At 45.9% G+C, this 26,481-nt stretch overlaps 1 protein-coding gene across 8 annotated transcripts in view; it reads right to left on the bottom strand.

Annotated features, from left to right (window-relative positions):
* The window catches only part of ST3GAL3 (ST3 beta-galactoside alpha-2,3-sialyltransferase 3), a 183,107-nt gene that overhangs the window by 98,703 nt on the left and 57,923 nt on the right, over positions 1 to 26,481 (bottom strand). For 5 of the 8 annotated variants that reach the window (XM_087865806.1, XM_087865804.1, XM_087865807.1 and 2 more), the window contains one exon: positions 15,982 to 16,029. The exons of 2 other annotated variants lie outside the window; for them this stretch is intronic. Coding sequence is in view for 5 of the 6 variants with exons in the window: in XM_087865804.1 (XP_087721930.1) it covers positions 15,982 to 16,029 (48 nt within the window). In the remaining variant the exon portion in view is untranslated. Of the gene's footprint in view, positions 1 to 15,981; positions 16,030 to 24,545; positions 24,631 to 26,481 lie in introns of those variants that run through there. One more of the 8 variants, XM_045799762.2, reaches the window with a different exon arrangement.

The raw sequence follows: 26,481 nt of genomic DNA, 5'->3' as shown, positions 1-26,481 counted from the left end.
TTTCTAAAGAAATTCCCTTCCTAGCTCTCCTGGACTGTTGTTTTCTCTCTTTTAAGAGACGTGAGTACCAGAGCTATTTCATTTTACTCTGTAATTTAAGGAAAGATAACTGTGTAAGCCCAGCGATGATACATGGCAACTGACATGGCCTTCGGGCCACAGAGCCCAGCGGGAGTGGAGCCCATCCAGAGACCCCACGCCTTGCCGGAGTGGCAGCCTCCACCGGGCCCGCCAACAGAAGCGCTCAGTGATGCAGGTCCAGCATTGCCACATTCTGATTTTTTTTTTAAAGCCAAGAATCTGGATCTTTTAAGGTAAAACTTCCCAATGTGTAACTATTAGCAATAGATTCAAGAAAAATTTAAAGATTTTGAGATTACCCAAAATACGTCCATGGGCAGGATTCAGCCAGTGGCTGAGGGTCTGTCCTAGACGGGCGGCCTGAGAGGACTGGAAGCGGTTCTCTTCCGTGGCCGAGCCCAGCAGATGCTCCATTAAACATTCGCTGACTGTTATGACCAGGGTTACCTGGTCACAATGGTCATATACCCAAATCAAATTAGCCTAACAGGATGCTAAAAAGAGTATTTCAGGGGCGCCTGGGTGGCTCAGTCGGCGAAGCGTCCGACCCTTGATTTCCGCTCAGGTCGTGGTCTCAGGGTTGTGAGATCCAGCTCCGAGTCGGGCTCGGCACTGGGCCTGGAGCCTGCTTAGGATTCTCTGTCTCCCTCTGCCACCCCCCACCGGCCCCCATTGCTCGCTTGCTCGCTTGTTCTCTCTGAAAAAATGAGTATTTCAGCCAAGCTTCTGGGATGATACATTTCAGGCACTAACGTGAGGTTCTGGACTGAGATGTAAATTTTCAAGGGAAGTGTCTGAAAGCTTGTACATAACTTGAAAGGCCCTCCCTACATGATATAAAAGTAACTGGCCATGAGAAATTAAGGAGGGAAGATGTGAACAGCTTCCGTGGAGAGAGCAGTGCTATGGACCCCATCTCACTCAAGGGGCAGGATGGACAGTACTTGTCTCTCCCTCACGCCTGGTGAGGGAAGCCTCACTTTGACCCTTAAAGAACGGGGAACACGGTGGACTTCGGGTACCGACCAGTGTAAAGGACACAAGTGGGCTGGATGGAAGGAGAGATGCCTTAGAACTGGCCTGCCTCCCAAAACTTGTTGTAGGAAAGGATGTGTGAATGAGCTGGTGTGGGTTTGTGTTAGGTCCCTTCCAAAACAGCTGTCCAGAGGGTGGCCAGGGCCGCAGCAGACAGCAGTGGCGCAGACACCCAGAGTCCCAGGAGCGGCAGAAGGAGTGACAAGGCTCTGGTGAGTGCACTGCCCCCAACAAGGAACGGCACAGCAGAGGTCCCTCATTGGAGAGGGTATCCCAAATGCCTACCAGGAGTGCCCCACGAGCGTTAGCTTTAAACACTCCACAGTTGAGACAGGGCGAACAGGATCTTATGTCTTTTCTGCTCCCATTCTTTCCTACCTTCCCCACGGATTCCAGAGAGGTCAGAAACTGCAGCCAGCATCTGGGGAGGAGTGGAAGGAGAATGCAGAGCCAGGCCCATCCCCTTCCCAGAGTCAGGCACCTGCTGGTACTAAGCCCTGAGTGCAGGGAGGGGAAGTCACTGTAGCTTTGAATGAATTGAAAGCTATGGCTATTACATAAGGCAGGATACTCTAATTTTAGAATTGGTGACTCAATGTGACCATGGGATTTTTATTACCTCAGCGGTATCAAAAAATCCTCTGGACCTCCCACACTGAAAACATTTTAAGGGGACACAGGGAGACAAAATAAAGTGGGCTTTGATTATTCCCTGATGTGTCTTGAATGTTCAATATTCTGGTTGTACTAATTTAGGCAAAAAGGGCAATTTAATGGTTCACACAACCGAAGTGTGGAAAGGGCCAGGGTGCAGAGGGCTTCAGGGACCACGGGAAATGTCTGGAACACCACTGGGCCCCCCTGAGCCATTACCCTCCCCGACCAGCTTCCTTCCTAAGTCAAAAAACATGCTGCCAGCCACTTTCGGACACACATCTTCAGCTTTGGCTCTGAAAACAGAGACTCCGTCTCTCTGCTCCTAATGGCAAAACTCCCAGGGAAGGGCCAGGAGTGGCCTGGGGTGCATCCGTTCCTCACGCCTGCTCTCATCACAGTGACAGGAGACAAGGGTTGTAAAAAATCATGATTCCCACATGACACATGCGGTTAGGAGCATTTACCAGAAGAAGGAATGTGCTGTCTCAAACGAATGCAGGCTCTCGAGAACAGCAGGAAGTCTCTGGAAAACGCCGAGCCAGCTTAATCTCCCGGGTACAACAGGTATGGCCGTGGACTACGTCAAATGGGCCACTGTTAAAATGGGCAGTGGACTTTTTTCCTCTCATCCTCATTCTGCTGTGGGTTTTTTCCTTCCCTCACCGAGCTCCTTTTAAAATCTTTCTCGTAATGCCCTCTGGCTCACCTCCCCACTTCCCGGCAGACTTGAAGCCTGGCTCTGCCGTGTGAGACCTCGCTTCTCCCACAGCTCTCAAGGGGAGGCTTTCCTCTCAAATGCCAACTTCCTGCAGACATGAGGGGGAGTACTTATGATACGCTGTGGTGCAGTTTTCATCACCTTTCTTGTGTTTGGGGTTCGCTGAGCTTCTTGGATCTATGGGTTTATGGTTTTAATCAAATTTGAAAAATTTCTGGCCGTTATTTCTTCAAATTTTTTTCTGTTCTCCCCTCTCTTCAGGGAAGTTCCAGTGACACAAGTATTAGGCTGCTTGATGTTCCACTATGCACTAATGCTCTGTTCATTTTCCCCCCAGTAATTTTGCTCTCTGTATTTTACTTTAGATAATTCCTACTGAAATATCTTCTAGTTGACTACTCTCACCTTCTGTAGTGTCTAACTGGCTGTTTACATGTTCAGTACAGTTTTCATCTCAAACACTATTTTTCATCTCTAAATTTCTTTTTTCCATCTTATTTGTCTTTCTTTAATATTCTCATGTTTTCTTCTACCTTCTTGAAGATATGGAATATGTTTCAATGTCTTTGCCTACTAATTTTATCATTTGTTGTCACTAGGCCTATTTCTATAGATCATTTTTTCTCCTCATTATGGGTTGTTTTTTCACGCTTTTTCTGAATTGCCTGGTCATTCTTTACATATATATATATATATATATATATATATATATATATATATATATTTCTTAAGTTTTTAATTTAAAAATTTTTAAAGATTTTTTTTAAAAAGTAATCTCCATACCCAATGTGGGGCTCAAACTCACAACCCCGAGATAGAGAGTCACATGCTCCACCAACCGAGCCAGCCCTTAAGTTTTTTATTTAAATTCCAGTATAGTTAACCTACAGTGCTGTATTAGCTTCAGGTGAGCCTGGTCACTCCTGACTGGATGCCAGCCACATGAACGTTCCTTTGTTGGGTGCAGGCTATCTGTGCATTCCTTATTTATTTTTGAGGTGTAGTTAAATTACTTAGAAAGTTTGATCCTTTCAAGGATTGCTTTTAAGCTTTGTAGGGTTAAGATCAGAGCAAAGTGGACTTTAGTCTCAGTCTTCAGTCTGAGCTTTTCTTCCCCTGAGGCCCAGACTTGTATACCCAGCTGTCTGCCGGACATACCTGCTTCCTACAGACACCTGAATTCAGGCTGCCCCACAAAGGCTTCTCTTTCACCGTTCTCACACGTGCAGAACCTGGCTCTCCTCCTGCGGTCCCTGCCTTAATGAATGGTACCGCTATTCACGCAACTGCCGAGCTGGAAACCTGACGGAATTCTTTGATTCCTATTCCCTTCTTATTTAATTACCATGTCTTTTTTTTTTTTAAGTTTTTATTTAAATTCCAGTTAGTTGACATACAGTGTAGTATTAGTTTCAGGTGTACATTATAGTGATTCAGCACTTCCATACATCACCCAGCGCTCAGTGCTCATCATGACAAGTGCCCTCCTCAATCCCCATCACCTATTTCCCCCCTCCCCCACCCACCTCCCCTCTGACAACCAGTTTGTTCTCTATAGTTAAGAGTGTGTTTCCTGATTTGCCTCTCTCTCTCTTTTTCCCCCTAGGCTCATTTGCTTTGTTTCTTAAATTCCACACATAAATGAAATCATATGGTATTTGTCTTTCGCTGACTTATTTCACTTACTTTAATACTCTCTAGCTCCATCCACGTCCTTGCAAATAGCAAGCTTTCATCCTTTTTATGGCTAAGTAATATTCCACTGTATATACACCACATCTTCTTTATTCATTCATCAACTGATGGACACGTGGGCTGTTTCCATAATTTGGCTATTGTAGGTAACGCTGCTATAAACACTGGGGTGGCAAGAATTACCATGTTCTTTTAGTTTCATTCTTCTAAATGGATCCCAAACCCACTTACTTTTGTCTGTTTTTACTATCCTTGACTAAGAAGTCAGCTCCACCTCTCATTTGAATTACCTGCCTCCTGTCTTGTCCCTCTCTAATAGATTCTTCCTGATGTGACCAGAGCTACCTTTCTATGGGACAAATATGGTTCTGTCATAACTCTACTTAAGGGGCACCTGGGTGGCCCAGTCGGTTAAGCATCTGCCTTTGGCTCAGGTTGTAATCCCAGGGTCCTGGGATCGAGCCCCACATCAGGCTCCCTGCCCAGTGGGGGTCTGCTTCTCCCTCCCCTCTGTAGCTCCCCCTCCTGGTGTGCTTTCTCCATCAAATAAATAAATAAAATCTTTTTAAAAAATGACTCTGCTTAAAATCTCTGAACATCCTCTATTGTTCTAAGAACAAATCTCAGTCTCTTGGTTCATACGATTCTTCAGGATCTGACCTATACCAACCATCCCAACTTTACTTTTGGAGTCCCTGCATCACCCCCACTCTGCCCCTGCCAAATTCTATGCTCTGGCCAGACTCAGCTACTTTCTTTTCCTCCAAAGTTTCTTTACCATCTCTAGGCCTTTGTACATGCTTTTCCCTTCTCTTAAAACATTATTCCCAACCCCTTTCCACACTGGTTATTTCCTACACATTGCTCCTAAATGACCAGCCACCTCAAACTCAAAATGCTGCAAATCAGACTTATCTGCACCCTGTCCCCCAGCCCTATTTTTTGTTTTGTTTTGTTTGCTAGTGCTATTACCAGTCAGTCCTCCAAGAAAGACGTGTTTGGTGTACCCTCTCTCATGTCTAAATACAGACCCTCCTCCCTACACCGCAGTCACTGCTTTTGCTGGATCTGCGCTGTTGCTTAGGCCGTGTGGCAAGCTCTTCATCTGTCTGTACCTGTCCTCCCGGCCTCACCTTCTACCACTCCCCTTTGGGCAGCCTTTCTGCCTGAGAGCTGTTGCAGACAATGTTTCCTCTATTTGCAATGCCCTCACTCACCCTGCTGACTTGGCAAACACCCACTCATCCTTCAAGATACAGTTGTCAAAGCAAAATCTAACAGGTACTTTGCCAGTGCCACAAGGACCTTCACGGCTCGGCCCTTCCCTACCTTTCCATCCCCATCTTGCACTATCTTCCCCACCGTGCTCTCTGCTCAGGCTATTCTGGCCCTCTTGATTAAGCCTTGAATAAGCCATGAGCTGTCTCAACATAAGACTTTTTCTTAGAAGCAGTGTTTTTCTGTCTGAAATGTGTCCTCACCTCTTCACTTGGTTTAATTCCCAGGTATCCTTTAGGCCCTAGTTCAAATGTACTCTCTTTCAGAAGAGCATGCGTTGACCCTCCTGCCTCGGTTGTGCCCCCTCTTTCACGCTCCTCTAACACAGTGTTAGAGTGGGAACAATCATTTGTCCTCATGGCACTTCTGTCCTCTTGTGGAAACAAGCCCTTGGGTTTCTTTTAAGGAACTGCCCTTCTTCCACTGCAGGCAAGCGGTGAGACTACCAACAGGATTTGCCTGCCCGGAGCGGAGGCACTTGACAAAAGCTAGCTTAGTTAGTTGGACTCTTTCTCTCTTAAACTGAGTGGCACCAGGGAGTAAAACAGGGTGCTGAAGAAATGGACTGTTGTAATCTAGATTCCTGGCACTGCCCTTCATGTCCCTTCTGAGGGCCAGCTGTGTGACGCTTAATTTTGTTCTATGGGTACCCGTGACCTTCCAGTAAATTCCTTTCCTTTTAAGTGAGCCAGGTTGAGTTTCTGTTACTTGCAATTAAACAATCCTAACTATATGTATCTTGTATAGGTTCTGGCATAGCGGCTGGTATTCCATCAACGTGCTAAACCAATGGAAGAATGAACACAGTGACCAGATGACCAAGAGAGCCTAATGAGTAGCCCTAAGACCTGCATTCTTGTCTCCCTCCACCCCTTGCAAGGGGGCAACGGGAACTGTGCACCAATGGTGGCAGCCGCAGCTACAGCTCCCTGTCACTAGCCCGACCACCTTTTACAGCCCTCGCGCCGTTTCTGGCTCCCAGCCCACCCAGATGATTACGTCACAGTCACCTGCCTACGGAGAGTCTGCCCTGGCTCTTAGGCACTCCTCCCCCATTTCGGTTTCTGGCTTTGACTTTGGGGTTCCCTTTTGAGGACTCTGCATTCACCCAGGCAATTCCCTCCTCTCATTTATAAAAGCCTGAAGCTTAAGTTTCTCCACAAAGACTTCCTGAGGCTCCTGAGTGACTACCCCACTTCTGGCGCAGCCAGAGCTCCGACCTGACCGGCACTGCGCTCTCATATTCAGAAGCTGGTTACTGGTGGACTGATCTGTGCCCAGCTCCTCATGGAGGTCCCAGACTAGCAGGAGAGCTTAAGTCTAATCTTTAGGAAATGTAAACTAGAATCAAAAATAATCGGGGAGGCAGAGGCGTAATGCTCTGGGACACAGGAGCGGAGTTTCTTACTGTCGGGTTTGGGCAAGGCTGCAGACCCCAGAGCATCTCACTATATACAAATGGGTGTTTGAAGCTGCATGCGAATGCAGCTCAGACGACGGAAATGCTGTTTCGAGCGTACCAGTTCTTCGGGGTCAATTCGCATCCCGGGAAGCCGGCGGTAAAGCCTGGGTCTCGCCAGCAGTCTGCTGACGCCAAATCTGTAGTAAGTACAGAAGACTCTAGGACTCGCAAGTCAGCCGGGCACAACGTAGGCTGATGTGCGTATATAGCCCACCCCCAAGTGCCTGAAGGTGCTCTCTCCTCAGGTGTCGAAGCAGCAAGCCCACAGCTATGCAGTGAAGGACAGATGTTTAGTCTGTGGTCTGGGCTTCCTGCGTTAGCCAGGCTGCAAAGCTCAGCAGTATAAAAATCCCTGACCAAGGGGCACATGTGTGTCCTCTGCCTGGCTCCAGGTGGGAAGCGGCATGGATAATGCAAACCTCTGCTCTTCTCCTCCTGCACCTGTACCACGTCAGACCCATGAATGTGCGTAGTGCTTTTTCAGATGCCTGCGGTCTTTGAAATTAACCATTAACTCTTCCCCTGCTATTCCAAAGGACCAAGTCGCTGTTCTGAGCTCATGCAAACTCCTAGAAGGTTCGGAAACTGGACATAAGCAAAAGGGGGCTATGCGCTAAAGTGTCTGCACCTAGTGATGGAACCGCTAAGACAAAATTAACAAAATTACAAGGAGAAATATACAATGAGTGTCCTGTCCTGTCATCGTAATGGGAAACACAAGAACCACTGACAAACCAAGATCACAGAAGCTGCGGGAATTCAAAGACTTGAACAATTAATAAATTTGAACTGATATAGAGTACCTTACAGCCAACAAGTGGAGAATGCACTTTCTTTTCAAGCATATATGGAAAACTGACCACCTCTGAGGCAGCAACCCTGATATAAAAAATTATTAACACTGGGGGCGCCTGGGTGGCACAGCGGTTAAGCGTCTGCCTTCGGCTCAGGGCGTGATCCCGGCGTTCTGGGATCGAGCCCCACATCAGGCTCCTCCGCTATGAGCCTGCTTCTTCCTCTCGCACTCCCCCTGCTTGTGTTCCCTCTCTCGCTGGCTGTCTATCTCTGTCAAATAAATAAATAAAATCTTTAAAAAAAATAAAAAAAAATAAAAAAAATTATTAACACTGAAATAAGCTCAAGCTTTGCACTTAAAAATATGAAGATGCTTATTTGTGTCTTACAGCAATTCAACATTTAATGTATTCCATAATATTCTGTATTTGATTTTGTTTATAATTCTGTAAAGAAGATTATAAATGCTCTCACAATGCCTGATTAAGATAACCCTAAGTGCCCTCCTGTTTACTTTAGCGTGGCGTATAGCTAGACTCGTTCTCAACCTCTGCTGTCACGTGTAAACAGTTGGGAACACCACACTACACAGGGAGATCCTCTTCCAGGATGAAGGGAGACCTCCCTCGAGGTTCCCAAGCCAAGGATCCTACTCTAGCCTCATCATTAGGCCACTGAGCCCCAGAATGGAATTTCTGGAATACAGGTACACATCGTGAGCCAACTGTACCACCGGCATTTTTGGTCTCCAGTGACCCACTTCCTTTTCTCATTGTAAAGAACCACCACAAGTCCCCACCAGCTGTCCCTAACCCGCACAAAGCAGATGTTTCGTAACTAATGGCTGCTGATGACATGAGTGAACATTTCCCACGAAGAACACTACCGGGGTATATGAAGTTCAGTCTGTGGGATAAAGATATGCACGTCACTCTATCAGAAAATTACAGTGCTTCACATTAGGGTGCATACAAGCCAGACAGGCAGGACAGGCCCACAGACAAGAAAACTCCAGCCACAGTAAGGAAGAAGCCCCGCAGCCAGATCTTTTCTTAACGGGTCGTCTTTGGCTCCAATCTCTGAGCCATGATGAATTGCGAAGTGCAAAGGGCTGAGGGGTAAATGGAATGAGGAACTACCCTAACTGAAATAGGTCTCTCATTTCCAAAGGAACGGCACTGCACAGTGTCCAGTAAAAGTCCTAAGCTATATTACAACATAAGTAATATATGTCATGGCTTGGGTGAAGGAGAAAGTTGGCAACAGTTGCAAATGGACTGTCAGACACAGCAGGAGAAGGGAGAAAGTGAGGGGAACGACTGTTTATCAAGCACCTACTGTGTACTCACGCTGCTCTCAGTACTTTTACCTACACTCTCTATTTAACTCTTACGGCCCTACGGGGCAGGCACTGTCTCCGTTCTACAGATGAGGGAACAGAGGCTTAGAGGGCAGAGATAACATGTTCAAGATCCCCAACCACTAAGTGAACCGGCTGAACCAACCCAGGTCTGACTCTGAAGCTGCTTTTCTTTAAATTATGCCATGCTGACTCTCAGAGGCTACAAGGACAGCAGACCCGCATAGGAAGAGAGCAGCTGCTTGGAGAGCAATTATCTATTACCTCCATCCCTCTGCCCCAGGGTGATGGCAAAAGACTCCAGCCATGCCCCCACATGAATCACGGGAGTCAACAACAGCCCAGAGGGGCTGGCCAAAACGCAAACAGCTCCCACATCTTCTCAAGTCAGGGAAATAAATCATAATGGAGGATCAATTAATCAAAGACAAACTAAAATAGGAAAAGCAGTATTATAAAATAAACACAGAAAAATCCACTGACCTAGACTAAATTAAGTGACCCAGTAAAATAACTTAGAAGTTCACAAACTGAAATCCAATCTTAAATGGGTACACATTGTGGGGGAGGGGAGAGGCCTCGCAAAAAGCTCCTGATAAGTCGTGGTCCCCTGTGACTGTGTACCGTCCGTCCCAGCACAGCATAGCTCTTCTCCAGTGTGACACACCTGGGGCCAACGGAAAGTGGAACCTCACTGGAAGGTAGGAGCCCCAGCCCAGCCAGTGCAAGCAAAGGGGTCATGCACCTATTTCCCACTCTCCTGGGAAAATAGCAACACGCTGAGCAGGGCATGCAGGGAATTCAATTCCATTCTAGCAGGTGTGTCCAGACCATGCCAGGGCATCTTGTGTGAAGCTGCAGGAGAATTTTGGCAGACGACATGTCAAAAGAGCAGCTGGGACAAGACATAGCAAAAATGGTTCCCTCTGCAGTTTGTATCTAAAACTTCATGAAGCTTATGACCTAGTAGGGTAGATAAGGACAAATAATCACCAAGCAATTATATAAAATAAGACAGAGGCCCTCTCTCCAAACAAAAATGATTTTTTTTCCCAGCTGTAGGATTAACACTTGCTTATTTATTAACCATACAATAATTTTTTACATTTGGATTTTTAAAGAATGAAGTTATGAATCATTTGAAATTCCCATTATCTAAAGTTAATTGCTGTAAACATTTTGGTGAAAATCTTCCCAGAAATCTCTTTTTCCATAAATACATGTGTGAATGTGCATATATAATTTTACTTACACAGTGGCCTCAATATACATGCTCTTTGTCTGTGTTTTGCTCACTCAACAATATCCTCACGTCTTCTGTGTCAGTAAGAATAAAATTGCATCATCATTTTTTTTTTTTTAAGATTTTATTTATTTATTCGACAGAGATAGAGACAGCCAGCGAGAGAGGGAACACAAGCAGGGAGAGTGGGAGAGGAAGAAGCAGGCTCATAGCGGAGGAGCCTGATGTGGGGCTCGATCCCATAACGCCAGGATCACGCCCTGAGCCGAAGGCAGGCGCTTAACCGCTGTGCCACCCAGGCGCCCCTGCATCATCATTTTTAATGGCTATAGAGTATTCCACCATGTGGATGTGCCATTTTTTTAATGTAATCCTTAAGTACACATTGCATGATGGACATCACCATTTCTATTCTTCTACTCTTCATTCAACAAATATTTACTGAGCACCTATTACATGCCAGCTACTGTTCTCTAAGTACCAGGGACACAGTGATGAACGAGACAGGCAAGGTCCCTGGCCAAATTCTACTAAGGGAGACTGACTGTATGCAAGTAAATAGATAATCTGAAGGATGAGTGCTAAGAAGAAATAAAGACATACCTTCTGAGAGAAGGACTGGCTGTCAAGAGAGTAGACTACTTTAGCTGCATTGGTCCAAGAAGGCTTTCCTGCAGAGAGGACATCTGAGCACAGACCTGGGATGGTCACGGGAAGCAGGAGTGAAGCATTCTAGGATGAGGAGACACTGAGCACACAGGCCCTGATGCAGGAAGGGGCCTGGCCTATTCACAGACTCGCAGGAATGCCAATGTGGCTTGAGGGCAGTGAGGAACAAAATGGACTAACACGCAAGGGTTGAGATAACTCCAGAGAAACTGGAGTGGGAGCCAGCAAGTCGGGACTCTGTAGGTCATGGAGTTTGGATTTTATTTTAAGTGCACCATGAAGTCAATGGAGAGCTTTCAGTGGGAACAAGATATGATCTGACTTACACTTTAAAAGGTCACTCTGGCTACAGGGTGGAGAATGGAATACTGGGAGGCGACAAATGAGCAGAGAGCCCAGCAGATGTTTCTTTATCCAGGGGAGAAAAGATGGTACCTTGGACAGAGCTGCTAGAAAAAAGGCTGGACAAGGACATACCATGAAGACAGAAAAAGAGAGAAAGGGAGAAAGGAGTGGCAACAATCAAAGTGGTTTCCAGGTCTATGGCTTGAACACTTGGGGGAATGGGAACAAAAAAATGGGAGAGAAGGGGGGATAATCAGAAGGGGGAATGAAGCATGAGAGACTATGGACTCTGAGAAACAAACTGAGGGCCTCAGAGGGGAGGGAGGTGGGGGAATGGGATAGGCTGGTGATGGGTATTAAGGAGGGCACGTATTGCATGGTGCACTGGGTGTTATACGCAAGTAATGAATCATGGAACTTTACATCAAAAACCAGGGATGTACTGTATGGTGACTAACGTAATATAATAAAAAATATTATTATAATAAAAATAAATAAATTTAAAAAATGGGAGAGGAACCACTCTGATGGCACAGATCCCATATTCCATTAGATTTATATGTAAGTATTTTGGTTTGGAGAGGCGCTGCTGTTAATTCTTTTAATTTTTATTTTTATTCATTGCTAGTATACAGAAATATCATTTTTTATGTTTTGATCTTATATCCCATCATCTTGCTAAACTCAGTTATTAGTTCTAGGAGGGTTCTGGGGATTTTTTTATAGATTCCTTGAGATTTTCCATGTAGGCCATCATCTCACCTATAAGGAGGGTCAGTTTTATTCCTTCCTTTCCAGTCTGTATTCTCACTGTTCCTTTTTCTTGCCTCACTGCACTGGCTAGGACTTGCAGGAGAGGTTCTTGATCTCAGGGGGAGAGCAGTTTTCCACCAGGAAGCATGCTGTTTGCTGTAGCCTGCTTGGAGATGCCTCACAGCCAGCTTCTTGAAGAAGTTCCCTTCTACGTTTACTGGGAGTTTTTATCAGCAGTAGATGTTGAATTTTTGCCAAAAACTTTCTCTTCACCAATTAACATGACCCTGTAGCTTACCTTCTTTAGACAGTGAATACGGCGGTCTACACTGCCCGACACTGGAATGATGAGCCAGCCTTCCGTGTGCAGGGCAAACCCCACGTGGGCACCAAAGCTGGGGCGTTTTAGCCATTATTCCTTGGCGTGTCTCTTCTGCACTGCATTGTTCCTCCTCTTCTGGGACTCCAACGGCTGACAGCGACCTGGTATTGCCCCACCCATCACTGAGGCTCTGCTCAACTTTTTACCTTTTTCTTCCATTGTTCACACTGGATAATTCCAATTGCTTTCCTCTTCATCTCTATTTTGTTATGGAGTCCATTCAGTTGAGTTTTTAAAAACTGCAGTTATTATATTTTTTTCCTATATCTCCATTTGGTTCTTTTTTGTATCTTTTTTTAATATCTTTTTTAGGGGGGCTAACAGTTTCTATCTTTTTTGTTTCAACACTGTTTGCTCCTATTTTGTGAAGCATTTTTATAATAGCTACTTTAAACTCACTGTCAGATTATTCCAACATCTGTGTTGAGATTTTCCTGGTTCTTCACAGGAGAAGTAATTTAGATTATACCTTGGACTTCGAATATGAAGTTATGAATACTTTAGGTCTTGTTTAAATCCAGTGGAGAGGGGCGCCTGGGTGGCTCCGTTGGTTAAGCATTGGAGTCTTGATTTCAGCTCAGGTCATGATCTGAGGGTCCTGGGATCGAGCCCTGTGTCAAGCTCTGCGCTTAGCAGGGAGTCTGCTTGAGGATTCTCTCTCTCTCCCTCTGCCCCTCCCCCTGCTCCCGTGCTCTCCCTCTCTCTCTAAAACAAATAAATCTTTAAAAATAAATAAATAAATAGATCCAGTGCAGAATGCTGACATTTTTGTTCTACCAGACTCTCAACCAGGTTAAATTTGGGTGGCAAGTTCTGACCAGCCTTCCAGGGGGTGTGGTTTCAATGTCAGTTCCGGTTTCAAAGCCTACTCAAGTGTGGCCTCTGTGGGTGCCACCCACTGTCCAGTCTGAGACTCAGGCAGTGGTCTATCTTTCAGATCAGTTCTCAAAGTCTTTGGTATGTTGGTTAGAATCAGACGCATGCATGCACAGCTCAGAAGGTCATAAGTAACTTTCTGGAATCACTTTCCTGAGTTCTTCCCTCTCTGTTTTCTCCATGTACCTTCCAGTTCACTGGACTTCCCCTTCTTGGTTCTCTGGCCTGAAAGCTGGGATCTTAGTTACCACATTCTGCCACACATTTCCCACACTGCACCCAAATCCAACCAGCAAGAAGGTGGAGGAAAAAAAGCAACCGATTTCACCCCACCCTCCTGGGATTCCATGTCCTCTGATCAGAGAGGAAGGTTTCCCTTTTTCAGTTTCAGGTGCTTGAAGACCCCACTGCTGCCACTGAAACCACTCCCGTGGGATTGCCTGGCGACTAAGGCACGAGAGAACAGAGGAAAAGACAAGCCTTGGGACTTCCCCTCCGTCTGAGCCTTAGAGCCCCTTTCCCACCCCAGAGCCCTAACCAGAGGTCTTCTGGAATTCCCTCTGGCTGTGCCCTGATGTGCACTGCTGGGTGTGTGGCCTTGGGTCTGGGACATGGGACACCAGAGGAAAAATGAGAAGTTCATTGCCAGTGTGGCAGCACTCTTAATTCTAGCCTTTTTCCCCAATCTGTCCGCTACCATTCATATTTCAGAGTCCTCAAATAGCTGCTAAATGCGTCCAATGACACAGAGAGATTCCTGTATATGTACCTCATACACACGTCCTGGTACCTACAGAAGCATCAGTTTATGTAGGAATATAGCTACGAGAGGAAATGCCAGGTCATGAGGTATGCGTATATTCAAATTTTGCTAGATACCACATGGTCTTTTCTAAAGGGGTTGTCATCCACTCACTCTCTGGCCAGTAAAGACTCAGCGTTTCCACTGTACCACGTCCTCACCAACCCTGGAACAGCAAGCTTTTCAAGTTTTGCCATTTTGGTAGACATGCAGTGGCATCTCGCTATGACCCAGATTTGCCTTTCCCCAGGTAGCAATGCAAAATGCATTGAACACCTTTTCATAAATTTATCAGCCATTTGGATTTCCACTTTTGTGAAGTGCCTGCTTAGGCCTTTTTGCTTGTTTCGATACTGGGTTGTTTCTTTATTCCTATTGATTTCTGTAGTTCTTCATTCTGGAAACATGTCCCTTGTTGGTTGGTTGTGTTATAAATAGCTTTTTTCCACTCTGGATTGCCTTTATCACTCTCTTAATGGTATCTTTTTGATTAATGAGAAGTTCTTAACTTTAATGTAATAAAATTGATCAATCTTTTCCTATAAAAGTAGACACAACTTTTGTGTCTATTTAAAAACTTTCTGTCTGTCCACTCCCTCTTAAAGTGATCTGTCTTGCCTCAGCGTCTGGGTGGAGTACCTCTCAAGCATATGAGGTATGAGACAGCAAGATAACACGGGAGACGGTATGAGCCGCAGAAGCAGACAGATCTGAGTGGCCCCGGACAGGTTACTTTACCTTTCAGAGGATCAGTTTCTTTTATCTATAATCAAAGATACACCACCCACCCCGCAAGATGTGTCTAAAGCACTACGACGCTGTTGGCGCATCGGAAGCCCGGAGTAAACAGGGGTAGCTGTGATTGTATTCTCTGAACTCATCCTTCCCCTCCTCCACAAGTGCCTGAACCTCACGGCCGCTTTGTGAAACGTCAATCTACTGCATTCAAGGACAGCAAAATGGATTAATTACCCTCGGCAGGTCAGCCAAGCCTCCCTGTTACTCATAGGCAGCACCCACCGTCCCAAGAACCACCATCTTCAACTAAAAATGCAGGCTTCATGCCCGGAGATGCTCTTCTCACACAGTAAAGTCATCCTGGGGCTCCCACACCAACGTAATGGCAGCAAGCTGAAGGCTCGAAATGACTCCTCTTTCTGCTCACTGCCAACAGCACGGCGATGTGGAGCAAGGAGACTGCCTCAGACCTGGGACAGCCAAGCTCCACCGAGCTCGAGGGATTTGGGTCCAAGGAGTGGGTATGTCAGTCTGAGTCCTGCACTTAGACACGGGGAAGAGAGGGCGTCTGTCGGCCGGCACGTGGGTTGGCACAAGTGCACAGTGAAGTGCACGTCCTGGGGGAGGTGTGTATTTGAGTATATGGTTGTGCGTGCAAACATGCAACAGTGTGTGTCCTCAGGAAGCTGTCATATTCTCATCAGTCTGACACTGTGCTGAAGAGCCCTGATGACTATCTTCTCTAGCATACCCAGAGCCTGGGGTCTCTCAGTGCCCTTTGCCCCACTCTCTGGGCCAGGATACGTGCTCAGAAAACACATACCCTTTATATGAACCTGGAACACTCTGAATGAGGAAGGAGCATCTACCCAAACTCCTCCAGTGCCCACTTTTAAAGCAACTAGCCAAGTCTCCCGGATGTTGCATTCCACTTTCTAGACCACAAGTCCCCAGAAAAGCTTCTAAAGACTTTCCCACCATTCTGAGATATTCCCTTGCCCTCCCCAGATACCCCCCTCCACCTGACCAGGCTCCACTTCCAATATGGCCAAGGGCTGAGTGCCGAAAGGATAGAGGGGGAGGGATTGGTACCTGAGCCTAGTGTTTGTCCAGCGGAGTCAAAGGAAAGAACCACTGAATCTGCAACACAAGAGGACAAGTTCATTTCTTTCTCCTTCTTAGAGGAAAAAAAAAACCAAAACAAAACCCACAAGCTCCCACCAACTCTGCCCCACCCCCCCCAGGGGAAAGTCAACTGGATAGGAACACTCAGCTGCACACACAGCACCCACAGGTCCATGCCCTCCCACCCCTGGGCCAGGAGGCCCTGCCGAGCCCATCCCCGGGCCTCCTGCCACCGCGAAGAACATCTCAGCGCACAGACAGGCCCCAAATTCTTCAGAGGCATTTCCTGCCAAATTAGGGGACATGCTTTTTTTTCCCCCTTCTCACAATGAAAATAAAATTAAAGCAATGCACCAGAAAACTTCTCTCCTGAATCTGGTTAAAGGCACTAACATTTCCCTTTGACTTCTCCCTTTTTTTTTTTTACTATTCATATACCCGATTGTTTATTATTTCTTCTCCAAAAGCGCTTAAAGTGGCCTACAGGAATTTATAGTACACACTGGGACTTAAAAATGAAGAAGTCAAGAAAGGAAATATATTATACAGCCAGGGGAATGTTAGTACATAAAATGCATGCCATGAGAACCAGAGGTAGAATCAAGAAGGCCTGAACTCCCAAATCACCAAAGGAAAGGAGAAAGTGAACAGTTACACGATTTAGTGCCCACAGTGCATTCATTCATTCATTCGACCGTTCAATAAATATTTATTGGGCACGATACTATGCTATGACTTTAAGATACAGCAGCAAACAAAAAAGCACGGTCTCCTCACGGATCTCCCTGCCATCAGTCTAATAGACAAAAAAAGTTACCAAACAACAAAGCATCCAACTAAAAACTAAGTAGAAAAGAGCGCTGTGAACATTCCCATTAAGACCCAGACCTAGGGGCGCCCGGGTGGCTCAGTCAGTGAAGCATCCAACTCCTGATCTCAGCTCAGGTCTCGATCTCAGGGTCGTGAGTTCGAGCCCCGCACTGGACTCCGTGCTGGGTGTGTAGCCTACTTAAAAAATAAAATAAAAACAAAAGAACCAGACCTAGTTAGGAAGGGGAGTGGGTGTTGGTTAGGGAAGGCTTCCCTGAGTAAGTGACACCTGAACTAACAGCTGAAGGTAAGCAGGGGTTAAACCTAACAAGAATGGAATGAGGCATTCCAGGCAGAGAGAACGCCGTGTGTGGAGACCTGAAGCGCGATGGAGCAGGGTGCTTCAGAGTGACAAAAAGACCAAAATATAAAAGCAAATACTCAACAGTCATCAGGAGGAAATCTCTCTTGTGGGTCCTAATAATACAAGGGGACGCTGTATGACGTTGAAGACTGCACCTCCCAGGGCATTTCTAGAGTGAGTATCAGTCTTGCATGGCTATGTCTTCCAACACGAGCTGGTCAAAACGGTGGCATAAAGCCAATGTATAGTTCAATGAAAGCAGTTATAAGGAACACCAAGGTAATTTAAGGCCTAAGACAACCCTGGAGACCTCAGACTCAAAAGGCTCACTCACCACCAAGGAAAGCCAGCTGGATGCATACAGGACCAGGGTCTACAGCCCCACTCCCAGCCCCGCATTATCCTTCGGATCTCAGGTTGAAACAAAATAGTTATCTTAACTGTAAGTAGCATCTGTCCCCACTGCTGGGCTATCAGCTCCATAAAGACAGACCCTATACCTGCTTGACCCCCTGCTCCACCGCCCGCAGAGGAGTAACAGTGCCTGGAGAAAGGAACGGACCACGGATCCTTTTTGACACGGATCCGGAGGCAGACAGTCTGTACAGCCAGTTAAGGGCAGATCTATATGCTTTGAAGCCCACCGAGGAGATGACAGGGTTGATGTCTTTTTACAGAAACGCAGAAGCACAAGGAGGACACTTGGCTGATGCGACAGGTGACCAGCCGACCTCTGGGAGACAAAACCAACGTCTCTTACAAATTCTACTTCTTTATCAACATTTCACACATCTGTCTTCTCTCAATGCTACTGCTCTTCCAGAAGAGAACCCCTTATTTCTCTTTTTTAAAGCAGTTTTATTGAGGTATAATTTACATACTATAAAATTCACTCGCTTTCAATGCACCACTCGGTGATTTTTTAGAGAATTTACAGAGCTGTGCAACCATCACCACATGCGGTTTCCCACACTTCCGTCGCTCTGAACAGACCCCGCAAGCTAGTTACAGTCCCGCCCCGTTCCCACCTGCAGCCCCAGGCAACCACTGATTCACTTACTGTCTCTATAAATTTGCCTTTCTGGACAACTGCCTACCCACTTTCGCTGGGGCTGTTCTATACCCCTAACCACACCCCGCCTCCAACGTGGCCCACTTCCATCATCCTTTATGCCACTGACGATGTTTCCGAAAAGTATACCTCACTGTGGCTTTGCTCTTGATTAAAACCCTTCAGAGGCTTCTCGCAGCCTGTAAGATAGAGTTCAAGCTATGACATTCCCTCATTTTCCCCTCATTTGCCATTTTTAATATATCTCACGTTCCAGGTGGGCCAAACTACCTCTATTTCCCCAGAGGTATACACCAGCGTGTCTTCACTCATCGGACATACTGTGCTCACTGCCTATTTGCATGCAAAAAATCTCCCACTTTTCCATTAAGATTCCACTCAATCATCCCCTCTTCTTTTTTCTTTATTGAAAGTAGGCTCCACACCCAGTGTGGAGCCCAACTCGGGGCTTGAACTCATGACCCTGAGATCAAGACCTGAGCTGAGATCAAGAGTCAGGATGCTTAGCCAACTGAGCCACCCACGGGCCTCAATCATCCCCTGTCCTTGATGCCTTCTCTAGTCAGCTCTGCTCCCCCCCTTCTTTGGGACATCACTATACTATTATTACGTCATTTATTATAATCCCTGGTTACTTCTTTTTCTCTTATTAAGCATTTCAAGTTCCCTGAGGACAAGAAACGTGTATTCGTGCCTCACTCAGTGACTGACACACAGAAAGTGGTCAATATGTTTCTTAAACAAAGGAATAAACCAGTAAATGTCCTTGCTTGCTTTCAAAGGTGATGTGATCTAAGTGGTATTTCACAAGCTAGGGGGAAAAATCCATTCTGCATACAGATTCTCATTCGGTTTTATTTTATTTATTTATTTTTTTAATAATGATTTTTTACTACTCATTCGGTTTTAAGTCAACCTAACTGCCCCTCGACCGTGAAGCTTCAGGGGTTCAAGTGTAGCCTCCTCCTAGGAAGACAAAAGCATGTACACAAATCAGCATAAGAAAAGTGGCCTTGAAGCTTCTAGGTTAGAGGCTGCAGCCACCTGGAGGAGATTAGGACCAGCTTCCTGAGGAGCTGACTGCCCACATGAGCAACAATAAAAACAGCATCTCAAATTTTTGTTGCAGTTGACAAGTACAGTCCCAACTGCAATCCACCTTCTTTGTACTCTCAAGCAGTCCTGAAATAATCTCTTCTAAACTTTTCCATATAAACCAAGAAGAAAGGCTTAAAACTTAAGTAAAAGACTAACTAAAACTTAACTGAGCCTCAAAGCAGTGAGATGAAATGCTAACAGTGGCCGTCTCTGGGTGAAAGAATTATAGGTAATGTTTCTACTCTGTGTTTTTGCAAAATTTGTACGGGAACGTGTATTACTTATATCATCAGAATAAAAAAAAAACCAAAAAAAAAAAAAAAAAAAAAGAACTCTCTAATCCACCGCAGGATTTTAACCTCTAACTCCCTGGTACCAATGCAAAAGGATGGATGGCTCTTGACTGTCTTCATTTCTCACTGTATGTGCCAAAAAGCTGTTCAGCTTTTTCCTGTAGTTACTGAGGTCATCCTTTTATTTCACACCATTTAAATATATCTCAGCTACATCAATTCCCGAATAGACTGGGCTTTTTAAAATTATTATTCTTTTTATCTTCCCTCTCCCCACCCCCCACCCTCTGCCAAATATTGTCAAATGCCGATTATGTGCCAGGCCCTGTGCCAGAAACTAGAGACGCGGAGCTGATTAAGAGCCAGTCTCTGTCTTGCAGCCAAGGGAGACGGACAAGTTAACTGGCACCTAAAATTAAAATAAAGTGGATAAGCGTATGCAAAGAGTAAGCAGGAGGGAGATGAGAGTCTTCCTGGAAAAAAAAAAGTCAGCGCTTTCGCAGAGATTACTTCCAGGGGGTGGCGGACAGCTCCCAAGAGCCTGCGTCCGTACTGCGGAAGATGCGAGTGACAGGGTAGAAATTTCAGGAAGAAGTTAGTGACACATTCATGTTTTGCCTAAGTTTTGATGGATTTTTGCTTTGAGCATTAAAGGCACAGACTTGAGAATCAGCTTGGTCATCCGTTATTTGTGTTTATTCTAAAGGATGTTAAGATCATTTTAGCCATAAACCACGGTGACAGCTAAAGCGAAAACACGGTATTCAACAAATCAAGAGGTTTGTTTGCAAGAGACGGAGCAAGAAAATCCAGACTTGTCCCTGTCCAGCTAACAAATGTGTCATTTTTATTTCAAGCAGCCCAGGCTCCAGCTGTTCCTGGCTCCCAGGCCAGAGGCAGCCATGTGGTTGTGCTACACAAGTGACCAAACAGAATTCCAGACCAAGGTACAACAGAGCATTGCTGTGCACGACTTTGTTCAAGGAGGAAACCTAGAATTTACTGGAAATCTTTTATTATGGTCAGATGTTTCCTGTGTCTGGTTTCTGAAGCGGATAAAAGGAGTAGGAAGAATGGGGCTCAGTCTTTCCAGTCACTGGAGGGGCTTCCGAAGCTCAAATTATGTGAGCAAGCTGCATATTTGGGTACAGGGCAGTAGTCACAGCACACACTCAACACTATCTTCTGCTATCCACCACGTGTAAGTCCCAGAGATGGAAGCATGAATAAAAAACCTGTCCCTTCAAGTAGCTTGCAAGCAGGCAAAATAAAAACACACAGAAAGCCAAGCAATCACGAGCTGACAGTCCCGTACTATACACTTGATATTTGCTAAGAGAGCAGATCGTGAAGGTTCTCACCGCACGCGCGCGCACACAAAGGTAACCAGGTGAGCCGATGGACGTGCGGACTTGCTTTATTGTGGTGATCATCTCACGAAGACAGATGAGTATCAAATCATCGCACTGTACACCTTACACTGACACAGTGCTGTCAGTTATGTCTCGATACAGTTGGGGGTAAAAAGCTAAGCATAACACAGAGGGATGGAAATTAGAGTAATGAGGGAGATATCTCACCGTTTGTTAATTTAACAGACATTTATTAAGCAGCTCCAACACACCAGACTTAGGGTTACAACGGTAAGAAGGAACAAGACTGTTCCTTTTCTCGAGGAATTTATGTTTTAGGCAGGGAGACGAAAAAAATCAGTAAACAAATGAACAAAACAATTTTGGACAGTGGTGAGTGGTCAATGTTCAATGTGGTGACAGGATGTTCAATGACATGAATGTTCAATGATGTGACAATGACCAAGGGTGAGGCACAGGCCGTACGAGATGGGACGTTTCGGGAAAGCTTCTCTGAGGAGGTGACATGTGGGCTGAGACCTGAAGACAGGAGCCAGCAAAGAGAAGATGAAGGGGGGGAAAAAAGAGCTCCAGGCCAAAGGAAAAGCAAGTAGAGCAATCTTAGTACATTTAAGGACCAGAGAGAAGGCCAGTGTTGGGGGAACGCAGAGCACCGAAAACACAAGGAGGGCGGGAAATGAGGTCAGAGAGGAAGCCAGGAACCAGATCCCTGGGAGGCCCTATGTAGGAGGCCAGAGAAAGAGTCTGATTGTATTTCAATAGCTTCAACCCGGGGAGTAACATGATCTGATTTATTTTTTAAATATAAATTTTGACTGCTATGTGGGAACGAAATTGACTACTCTGGCAAAGGAGTAAAAGACAGATTAGGGCAGGGAGACTGAAGGCAGGGAGATCGACAAGGAGGAGAACACTCATCCCAGAGGAGAGGACACGGCAGCCTGAACCGAGGGAGTGGCAACAGGAAGAGAAAAAGGATGCATGCTAGAGATGTTCAAAAGGGGGACTTTACAGGACGAGTGACTGGTGGGACAAGAGTGAGAGATGAGGGAGGAGGAGGACTGCATCTACATTTGGGGCTTGGGCAACTAGATGGTGACTGCTGCTTGACTGGGAGTGGCCTTCATCTCAACCCCATGACCCTCCCTCTCCTCTGGCCCCTGACCACTGGACCACAGTGGGTACCTGACCCAGGGGTGGGCAGTGCACAGACTGATCACCATCCATCTATGAGGCAGACAGAGTCTACCTAGTCACCTTTGGGAGACCTGACTGGGAAGCACAGAGAGTTGTGGAGACACAAGCAGACAAAGACCAAAGACTGGGAGGCCACTGGCCAGCCCTAGGGCCCACCTTGGAGGCAGAGATCAGAATGAAAGCCACAACCCTGCCACTGAGAGCAACAAGACACCTTAAAGAGTGTCTTAAATCCAGAATGTTCTTCCAGTGCCCGTGTCTGTGGCATTCGACTATATAGCAGATCACCTTTCCGCCAGACCTCAGGGTTCAGCTTTTCCTCGGTTCCTTTGAGGCTTCGCCTATAACTGAGATTCTCCTTTTTGTGTCTCTTGCTATCACAGAGCCATCTGTAGTGTGAGTGGGCTCACTTCCTCTACCTTCCAGTCCTCACCCTTTGATACCCTGGAGCTCTCTCTGCCTTCCCAATGACTGGGTGTAACGTGCGGATCTGACACCAGGCTGGACCTGCTCCAAGCACAACTCACCCCACAGGGCCTGAGTCTCAGGAGAAGCAGAAGGCCCTGCTTGGACCTTGGGCCTAAGATGTGTCCTCTAATCTAGCTTTACAGAAGAGCCTCAACCGTAGGGGTTTACTGGTCTGTTCGCAGAACTGATACTTTGATGGCCACATGGCTGTTTCTTGTTCTAGAGTCTCCATTGCCTAGATCCTGGGGGGAGGGTTCTAACTCCTAGTCTTAGCTCCTCAATTTCTCCCCTCTCTCCCCCAACCCAAACAAACAAAACCAGAGTAAATGAGATTTCTGAAGATACAGAGAAAAAAGGTCTGAGGGCAGAAAATAAAACACAACCATTAATTTAGGGGAATATGGTATATGGAAGAGATATCAGTGAAATAATCAAAGAGACAAGAGTGGCAGGACAGAGGGAGCCAGAGGAGGTGAGGACTGGTTACAAGAAGGAATACTGAAATGCGGCGAGAGGTGGAAGAAAGTGACGGATGAAAAAGATACAGAATTATTCACTGGGAAGACATCTGTAACCCCAGTGGGAATCGTTTCTGTACAATGAGCAGATGGCAGACTCAGCTGTGAATCAATATAATAGATAGAGTAGACTTATTTTAAGAAGTTTCTTAGGTTTATTTCATTAATTTAACTTATCAAACCTATATAATAGGGTTCTTACTAAGCTCAAGAGACTGCAGGAAAAGATTAGCCATGGTCCCTGACATGGAAGAGTTTACGAACCAACCATCACGAGGAGAATATAGAGAAGTTGCTACAGGAGTTCAGAGGCAAGAGGGAGAGTTTTTGCTGGGAGAACCTAGTAAGGCACAGAGGTGATAGCGTTTGAGCTGGTTTGACCTTATAGGACAGGCTGTGCTGGTAGGGTGGGAACAGCTTAGGAGAGGCACTGAAGCATTGAAAGTGAGGGGTGTGTGGTTTCAGGAAGCTAAAATCATACCTAATTAATATATTAGAGTTTCTTTCAGGAGGTAAAAATGCATGTGACTAAAGGGGAACTCGTCAATACAATCTGTTTGGACTTTCAAAAAAGGCTTTGACACATCAAACACTATTTTTAAAAAGTGAGTCACCATGAAATTGAGAAAGAAAGTGCTATATCATCCAGGAGACAAAAGGCACTTGGCTGGGGATCAGGGGCAGGCCACCCCCTGGGGCATCAGCACCCACAGGGAGACCGGGCAGTCTGGGAGTCGCTGGAATTCCACTACACACTGCCCTCTCGGAGGGGGGGAAGGGAAGGAGGCTGGCACTGCTTACACACCCACGTGGGCAACAGAAGCAGCAGAACGAGGCATGTGCCGAAACTGAGTGAGGCGTCGGATGAGCTCTGGAACTGCAGGAACACAGGGAAGCTTGAGTCCTAGGCCCTCCAAAGAGAAAAGGGCCGGATTCGGTGCAAGAACTACAGTTTGCTGCCCTCTGAGTTAAAGGGCACACACCCATACTTGCACCCCCTTCCGAAGCCCTCTAAGGGACACACAAGATTGTCGCAAAGCAGAAGGACGCACAGACCAAGAAAACAAGAGGCGAGACACCAGAGCAAGAGTTTTGAAGCTGGAAAGCAAATACACGAGAGGAACTGGCTCAGCAAACCTCCCACAAAGCTAACTCCTATACTAGTAGTGGGGAAGGCAGACATATAACCTGAACTATCCCACAGAACTCCCCGAAGGCTCAACTGCTGAGCGCCCCAGGTACCACTGAAGTCGGAGAGCAAACAGTACTAAAAACAAGACACCACACTCAAGTATGGGCTGAGATCACAAGGCATTAGAAAAAAGTATCCAGGGGCACCTGGGTGGCACAGTCCATTGAGCATCTGCCTTCCAATCAGGTCATGATTCCAGGGTCCTGGGATCGAGTCCTGCATCGGGCTCCTTGCTCATGGGGGAGCCTGCCGCTCCCCCTGCTTGTGCTCTTTCTCTGTCAAATAAATAAATGAAATCTTAGAAAGAAAGAAAGAAAGAAAGAAAGAAAGAAAGAAAGAAAGAAAGAAAGAATCCAACATAAAGACAGAGACCAAAACAACTGGAAAATAAATGCAATGTGGAAAAACAGAAAATACACAAGATGAAAACTTAGGTGAAAAAAGACATTAAGATCCTCAGAGAGAAGACACTTCATGAAACAAGTAAAACATGTCAATTTTTCAAAAAGGTACATTTAAGGACGTCTGGGTGGCTCAGTCGTTAAGCGTCTGCCTTCGGCTCAGGTCATGATCCCAGGGTCCCGGGATCGAGCCCCGCATTGGGCTCCCTGCTCAGCTGGGAGCCGGCTTCTTCCTCTTCCCACTCCCCCTGCTTGTGTTCCCTCTCTTGCTGTGTCTCTCTCCGTCAAATAAATAAAATCTTAAAAAAATATACATTTAGTGAATAAAAAGAAAATAATAACTCTTGAAAATTAAAGCAGGATAGAAGAAATGAAAAAGATTGGAAAATAAGTTGAGGAAATCTCTCAGAATGTAGAGCAAAAGACAGATGGAAAACAGGCAAGAAAAAACTTCTTTTTAAATTAAAGGACCAGAGGTGCCTGGGTGGCTCAGCCGTTAAGCATCTGTCTTCAGCTCAGGTAATGATCCCAGGGTTCTGGGACTGAGCCCCACATCGGGCTCCCTGCTCCACAGGAAGCCTGCTTCTCCTTCTCACACTCCCCTTGCTTGTGTTCCCTCTCTTGCTGTCTCTGTCAAATAAATAAACAAAATCTTTTAAAAATAAAATAAAATAAAATAAAATAAATTAGAGGACCAGTTTAGGAGACATGACATCTGAATATAGGCATTCTAGGAAGAGAAAGTATAAAAAAAATGGAAGGGAGAAAATATTGGAAGAAATAATTCAATAAAATTTCTCCACAATTAAAGGGCTTGAGGTTTTTTTTTTAGCTTGAAGGGACATCTGAGAGTACAGCACAGTATGAAAATAACCCTTCACTAAGGCACAGCATCATGAAATTTCAGAACACTCAAATTTCCAGAGAGAATAACAGGTTTTATGCAAATAATAAATAAATCAGAATGGCATAAGACCCCTCAACAGGAATACTGAAAGCCTAGAATGCAGTGGGGCAATATCTTCAAAATACCGAGGGAAAATATATTTTTTTTAGATTTTACTTATTTATTTGAAAGAGCGAGCACGAGCAAGGGGAGGGAGAGAGGGAGAAGGACAGGGAGAGGGGTCGAGCAGACTCCCCACTGAGTGCAGAGTCCAACATGGGGCTCAATCCCAGGACCCCGCGATCATGATCTGAGCCGAAGTCAGATGCTTAACCAACTGAGCCACACAGGTGCCCCTGAGGGAAAATAAGTTCTAACCAAGAATTCTATACCCAGCATGACTATCAATTAAGTACGAGTTTAGAAGAAAGACACTTCCATAAAGGCAAGGTCTCAAAAATGTACCTCACGCATTCTTTCTCAGGCAATTATTAGAGGATGAGTTCCGCTAAATGAAGAAGAAAATGAAAACAACAACGAAAACATGGGATTCAGGAAACAAGATATACCAGAAGAGGATGACAATGAGGGGGACTCCAAGACCACATAGCCCAGCAGCAGGCATGAAGAGCAAACAGTCCAGAACAGTGCCTGTCAGAAGGCTCCGAGAGAGATTTTATTCAAGAAAATGAAACTGAGGGGCGCCTGGGTAGCACAGTCGTTAAGCATCTGCCTTCGGCTCAGGGCGTGATCCCGCGTTCCAGGATCAAGTCCCACATCGGGCTCCTCCGCTGG

This window comes from Ursus americanus, chromosome 12, assembly GCF_024610735.1.
Source record: "Ursus americanus isolate L20-20 chromosome 12, mUrsAme1.1.p, whole genome shotgun sequence".
Lineage (NCBI taxonomy): Eukaryota > Metazoa > Chordata > Mammalia > Carnivora > Ursidae > Ursus > Ursus americanus.
Note: the sequence above shows the minus strand (reverse complement) of the source record. Positions and strands in the feature narration are given on the sequence as shown.